The sequence below is a fragment of the Symphalangus syndactylus genome, chromosome 3 (assembly GCF_028878055.3).
Source record: "Symphalangus syndactylus isolate Jambi chromosome 3, NHGRI_mSymSyn1-v2.1_pri, whole genome shotgun sequence".
NCBI classification, from domain to species: domain Eukaryota; kingdom Metazoa; phylum Chordata; class Mammalia; order Primates; family Hylobatidae; genus Symphalangus; species Symphalangus syndactylus.
The window spans coordinates 23319380-23326129 of record NC_072425.2 but is presented as its reverse complement, the minus strand read 5'-3'; the positions used below and the strand labels follow the sequence as shown (position 1 = coordinate 23326129).

The window sequence follows — 6750 nt, the reverse complement described above, 5'->3', positions numbered from 1 at the left end:
CGTCTCAGCCTCACCTCTTAGCTTTTCCATCTGCACAGCCGGGCCAGATCCCTGCAGCCAGCATCACGGGCAGCCAGGCCAACCGTCCCGGCGTCTTCCTATTTTAGACATCTCGCTGCCTCAGTCCCTTCTAATGTTTCCAGCTAGGCTGCGGGGGGAGGAAAAAGAGGTTACTGCTACTTTAAATGTACTGTATGAAGGCGAGGGCTGGAAAGGGGCCTGCTTGCAGGAATACCCAGTCATCTAGTTGGAAAAGCCGCCAGATGGAATACAAAAGGAGGAACCCAGACGCTCATGGAGACAGCCTCGGTTCATAAATCAGGTGGGGCCAGGGGCTGGGGGCCCACGTGCCATGGAGCCCGACTCCCTCCTGGACCAAGACGACTCCTACGGTAAGACGGTGCCGGCAAAGTGCAGAGTTGGGGTTTTCAGCCTGTCTGCTCAACGGACTTTGCTATAGGAATCTGAGTTGAAGCAGGGAGGCGGTCAGGCATCTGGGCACTGTCTGGTCTTGGGACCCATGGGTGGGTATGGGTGCCTTGGGCTATGAGGCTCAGGGCTCGAGGGTCCCTGGAGCGGGCAGCACCTCAGACTCCAGGCATTGACAAGGTCCAGGGGAGAGAGAGAGAGTTTCTCAGCTGCTTCTGTTTTGCTCCTGGCCAAGAAGGAAAGGAAGGAAGTTTTGCAGCCCCCCTGTCTGTCTGCCTGCCTCGCTGTTCGCCAGGCCTGCCCTGTGCTGTGGGGAATTCAATTAGTGCGATCCTGCAGATAAATATAGATGGAAGAGGCAACAGGAACATACCTTGTAATTAAAGGCCAGGGCTCATGCTGAAAGCACTCCCCGTGTGACAGGGCCCCAGTGGCTGCCACCGGGGAGCTGCCCTCGTGCAGCTGCCCAGGTCACTGGAAGCTCTGCATGCATTATTGGTGACAAGTTGCTTGGGACAGAGCCCATGCAGAGTCTGGAACAGGGATTTATAAGACTCGGAAGGGTTCCTTCGTGGCGGTTTCTGCAGGCCTGGGGCTCCAGGGATGCAGTAACTCAGCTCCTGCACTGCTCAGCCTGGCCGGAGAGCTCACCTTTGGCTGGGATGCCCCGCACAGCCTGGCTGTCTCTGGACAACCAAGCAGGGACACAAGAGTGCAAGAGTGTGGCCGAGGGACCGAGGCTGGGCATGGGGGGGGGGGGGCAGCAGGTTTTAGGACTCAGCAGGGAGAAGGCCTGTTGGCCTCGGAAGAGGTGGTAATTGCAGGGTGACCTCATCCCAGCTTGGGTCAGGTCAGCCTTCCAGGGGCTCAGGTCCTCCTGAGATCACAGTTCTACTAGGAAAACCAAGTTCTTGTTTCTCCGGGCTTTCCCCCACCCCATCCAAGCCTGGCTGCCTGGCACAGATTCAAGGCCAAATTTCCTTCCTCCTGCAGGAGCTCAGCCCTTTCCAAGGAGAGGGGCCCTTTGCCACGTTTGGAGCTGCAGCCCTCAGGGAAGCTTGGCAAGGCCCAGCCCACAGACCTGGCATCTTTGGGCCCGGGGGGCAGGGGGGCAGTTGATGCATGCAGAGTGACCTCCATGTGCCAAGCCCGGTGTCAGGGTCAGGGGTGTGTAGGAATGAGGAACTCAGTCCTAACAAATAGTTGGTGCTTAGTGAATGGAAGGAGGAGGAGAATACAAAGGGAGGAGAGAGGGAAAAAAAATAGGGAGAGCAGCCCTTGGCCTGGAGGAGCTCCCAGTCTGGAATGGGAGACAGACAAAGGATCCCAGACTAAATTCAGAGTGATGCGGTCCCTGGGGAAGCCAGGGGCAGACAGCCGAGGGTGTGGGACAGGCCTGCCTGCCTCCAGAGCTGTTCACTGGAAGCTTGGCATCGGGATGCGTATGGGGTCATTGGATGTCTGGATGCTCCCCTAGGGAGGGCACTGACCTTTGAAGAGGCAGGCGAGGGGGTGGGGAGGACCAGCCCCAGCCAGGGATATCTCAGGAACCCACAGTCCCCACTTGCTGTCCTCCAGATTTGCTAGTAGCAGCCTCTGGGCTGGGCAAGGCTGGAAACTGAGGCTGCCTCCACCCTCATGGAAAGGCCCCATGCACAATCAGCTCCTTGTCCTGGCCTGTCACGAGGCCGGTTGCTGATCTCCTGGAAGCTGGCCAGGCAGGGAGGTAAGAGATTCAAGAGGAAGAGGAAAGGGACAGAGGGGGCCTTAGGAAAGGGGCGGGCAGGCATGGAGTGGAGCCCAGGCTCTCTCTGGGAGCAATCCCAGGCCCAGCTGGAGAGGGGTCGGCCTTTTCCAGCCAAGGTCTCCCACCCAGCCAGCCTCGGGGGTCCAGGGCTGAAGGAGGCCATCCTGGGTCAGGGCAGCACAGGAAAACTGCGGTCTCAGTGAGTCACTTCCCCAGTCTGAGCCCTGGTTCTATATTCATTCATTTAACACTTACTTTCAGGTTCTGGACTGGGCTTTGGGGTTCAAGAACAAATCAAACCTTGTGACATTCCTAGGCTAATCTGAGAGAGAGGCAGGTGCTCTGATGGGGGAAGTCAAGGCATGTGGAAGCCCTAACCCCATACTTGGAATCCAGAAAGGCTTCCTGGCAGAGGTGACTCCTCCACTGAAGAAGTCAATGATTCCCTCTATATTGGTCAGCTCAGGCTGCTGTAACAAAATAGACAAGGTGACTCACACAACAAAGTTTTCAGAAACAGAAATTAAAACAGAAGGCTGGGCGCAGTGGCTCATGCCTAAAATCCCAGCACTTTGGGAGGCTGAGGCAGGTGGATCACTTGAAGTCAGGAGTTTGAGGCCAGCCTGGCCAACATGGTGAAACCCCATCTCTACTAAAAATACAAAAAATTAGCCAGGTGTGGTGGTACATGCCTTTAATCCCAGCTACTCTGGAGGCTGAGGCATAAGAACCACTTGAACTTGGGAGGCAGAAGCTACAGTGAGCCAAGATCATGCTGCTGCACTCCAGCCTGGGCGACAGAGAGCGAGACTCCATCTCAAAAATAATAATAACATTTTGCAGTGATGTGATCAAAGGTCACTGCAGCCTTGGACTCCTAGGCTCAAGGGATCCTTCTGTCTTAGACTCCTGAGTAGCTGTGATGACAGACGTATGCCACCACACCCCACTAATTAAAAAAAATTTTTTTATGGAGATGGAGTCTTGCTATGTTGCCCAGGCTGGTCTAGAACTCTTGGGCTCAAGCAATCCCAATGCCTCAGGGTCCCAAGTGCTGGGATTATAGGCGTGAGCCATAGCAATCAGCCCTTTCCTCTCTCTCTCTTCTTTTTTTTTTTTTGAGATGGGGTCTTACTCTGTCACCCAGGCTGGAGTGCAGTGGTGCAATCTCAGCTCAGTTGCAACCTCCACTTCCCAGGCTCAATCCATCCTCCCACCTCAGCCTCCCGAGTAGCTGGGACCACAGGTGCACACCACCATGCCCAGCTAATTTTTTGTATTTTTGGTAGAGACAGATTTTCACCATGTTGCCCAGGCTGGTCTCGAACTCCTGAGCTCAAGTGATCCACCTGCCTCAGCCTCCCAAAGTGCTGTGATCCTTTTGTCTCTTCTTATAAGGACACTAATCCTACTAGGGCCTCATCCTTATGACCTCATTTAACCTTAATTATTCCTTAGAAGCCCCATTTCCAAACAGAGCCACATTGGGAGCTCAATATATGACTTGAGGATGGGAGGGACACACATGTTCAGTCCACAACACCCTCCTTTTTTATTGAGACAGGGTCTCGCTCTGTCACCCAGGCTGGAGTGCAGTGGCATGATCACAGCTTACTGCAGCTTCAACCTCCTTGGTGTAAGCAATCCTCCTGCTTCAGCCTTCAGAGTAGCTGGACTATAGGTGTGCACTAGCATGCCTGGCTAATTTTTGTTTTTTTTGTAGAGACAGGGTTTGCCCACATTGCCCAGGCTGGTCTCAAACTCCTTGGCTCTCTCAATCTGCCCACCTTGGCCTCCCAAAGTGCTAGGATTACAGGCATGAGCCATAGTGCCGGCCTGGCTTCTCGGACAGGCTGCTCTCGGGGTTTCCTCCGATTATCTCTGGCTGGCGCCTTCTCCTGGGGCTCTCTCTGGCTGCTGCCCACAGGGTCCCTTCGCCAGGGCTGCCCCCTCTGCTCCTTCATGATTGAACTCTTCCTCCTTCACCCCTCACTCCCTCGCTTCCCGCCATCGGATCTGACCTTCCTCACGCCCCCAGGCTGTCTCCCCTCAGGGACTTTGAGCACCCTTCCTCTTTCTCTTCCCTGAGCTAACTCCTCCTCCTCTTCCCAGTATCAACTGAAAAGTCACCTCCTCAGAGAAGCCCTCCTTAAACCATGTTCCCCCAATGCGTCACTCTCATAGCCCCTCTTTTCCTTTATGGATGTGTTCGTATGTGCACTACACATTATTGCATGCTGATGTATTTCACCTGCATCTCCCGCGAGTCTCTAAGCAATCTGGATCCCCAGAGCATAGTTCTCCACCTGTCAGGAGTAAGCATCCAACAAATGCGTGTTGAATGAGTGAGTGAACAAATGCAGTTGGTGCAGGCAAAGAGGCGAGGAAAGGCATTCCAGGGCAGAAGGAACAGCAGGTGCAAAGGCATGGAGACTGGTGATGCTTTGGAGCATTCTCTGATACTTACAATCTTGGTCAGGGGTTGGCAAGCTGAGCTCCTTTAGGGGGCTCAGGAACACTGATGGGGATGGGGAAGGGTTGGGAGCTGCAAAGCTGGGGGTGAGGCTCTGGACACCTCTCCCTGCTTCAAGCTGAGCAAAGCGCCTTTCGTCTGGTGAGGATCCCAGCTCCGATTGCATCCATCAGGTGTTCAGAGGCTGAAAGGGTTCGGCCATGGCATGGTTCCGCAGCCACTGGCACTGAAGTTCTGGAGGCCTAAGCCTCTTAGCAGGCAGAACTGAGCAGAGCCCTATTGGGTGGTCTGGCGGTGGGAGCCCCTTAGAGCAAGGCCAAGAAGGGCTCAGACACGGCTGCAGCGAGCAGCAGACACGGGCACAGAAGTTCCTTTTACAGGACAGTCAGAGGCAGGAAGGTGAGAAGAAGAGAGCTTGGAAACTCGGCACTAACCCCTGCAGAGCCCTTGTGACTGGCCTTAGTTTCCCTAGGTGTAAATTGGGGTGACGGCCAGACAAGATGTGACTGTCCCCCTCTGGTGCCAGCTCCTTGGAGCTGTGTGAAAAATCCAGCTTAGAGAAGCATGTCCTTTCCATCTGCCTTGTGATTTCCAAAGAAGGGGGCAAGAGGGAGGCCTGTCAGTGGCCAGCATAAGAGAAAAAGCCTTGCCCTGCAAAATATACTTTCTCCGGGTCCTCTTGGAGTCCTGCTGTTTCTCTACTTCATGGGTACCGTCCTCCCACCAGGACAGCTCCTGGGGCTTCCTCCGCCAGGGTGTGTTTTCATTGCCTGCTCACTGGCCTGACTCCCACATGAGACTATAAGGCCCTTGAGGGCAGGAGCTGTATCTTGTCTGCCACTGGGTTCCCAGGGTGTTGCACAGCACTGGTCCTGAGAAGGCGCTCAATACATACTCAGTGGATGAATGAATGAATGAATAAGTGAGCGAGAGTGAGTGAATTAATGAGTGGCATGAGCTGGATCCTGCCCTTAACTTGCTCCGCATCCTTAGGCATCCTCCCCGACTCTGGACTTCTGGTTCCTTGGCTGTCAGCTGAGGGTGCTGGGCCCCATGCCCCAAGAGAGCAGGCCTGCATCTCATCCCAGCTCTCTCTGTTATTGGGTGGCCTGGATCGAGTACCTGCCCTGACTTAGCCTCAGCTTCCTCATCTGACAAATGGGCAGACTCAGCCCTGCCCTGCCTGTTTTCCAGGTGGTCTTGGAGCTCCGGAGGAGTAAGGAGGCAAAAGAGTGTGAGGCTGGACACCTGTCAGGGGAGTCTGTGACTCATACAGGAAGGGGTTGGGCTCAGACAGCCCGCTGGGATAAACCCTCCAGAAGGGGGTGGTTGCTTTGGATATCATGGAGGTGGAGCAGGCAGCTCAAAAGCTCAGAACTTTCCATTTCTTCCTGATGACAACCAGCATGGGCATCTACCCCAGGGTTGTTGGGAGATCTCAGCAGAGAAGCAGGTGGATGTGAGTTTGTAAACTTCCAAGTGCTACTGCTGTAATAACCAGTACCATTCGGTAAGCACCTACTCCATGCCAGGATCCAAAGACACTTTATCTGCACTGTCTTCTGTTTTGGTTTGTTTGTTTGTTTGTTTGTTTTTGAGATGGAGTTTTGCTCTTGTTGCCCAGGCTGGAGTGCAACGGCACAATTTCGGTTCACTGCAACCTCTGCCCCCTGGGTTTAAGCGATTCTCCTGCCTCAGCCTCCCAAGTAGCTGGGATTACAGGCATGCACCACCAAGCCCGGGTAATTTTGAATTTTTTGGTAGAGGCGGGATTTCTCCATGTTGGTCAGGCTAGTCTCAAACTCCCAACTTCAGGTGATCCAACCGCCTTGGCCTCCCAAAGTGCTAGGATTATAGGCGTGAGCCACTGTGCCCAGCAATTTTTTGTTTTGTTTTTTGTTTTTTGAGATAGAGTCTCGCTCTGTTGCCCAGTATAGAGTGCAGTGGCACGATCTCGGCTCACTGCAACCTCTACTTCCTGGGTTCAAGCAATTCTCCTGCCTCAGCCTCCTGAGTAGCTGGGACTACAGGCATGCAACACCATGCCCAGCTAATTTTTCTATTTTTGTAGAGATGGGGTTTTGCCATGTGAGCCAGGCTG

General features: G+C 54.1%; 1 protein-coding gene across 1 annotated transcript in view; it reads left to right on the top strand.

The window, feature by feature from the left end:
• Nucleotides 1–236: 236 nt before the first annotated feature.
• Nucleotides 237–6750, top strand: part of DAB2IP (DAB2 interacting protein) — a 215895-nt gene continuing 209381 nt past the window's right edge. The window contains exon 1 of the mRNA XM_055271255.2: nt 237–392. Coding sequence (XP_055127230.1) covers nt 353–392 — 40 coding nt within the window. The 5' untranslated portion in view covers nt 237–352. The remainder of the gene's footprint in view (nt 393–6750) is intronic.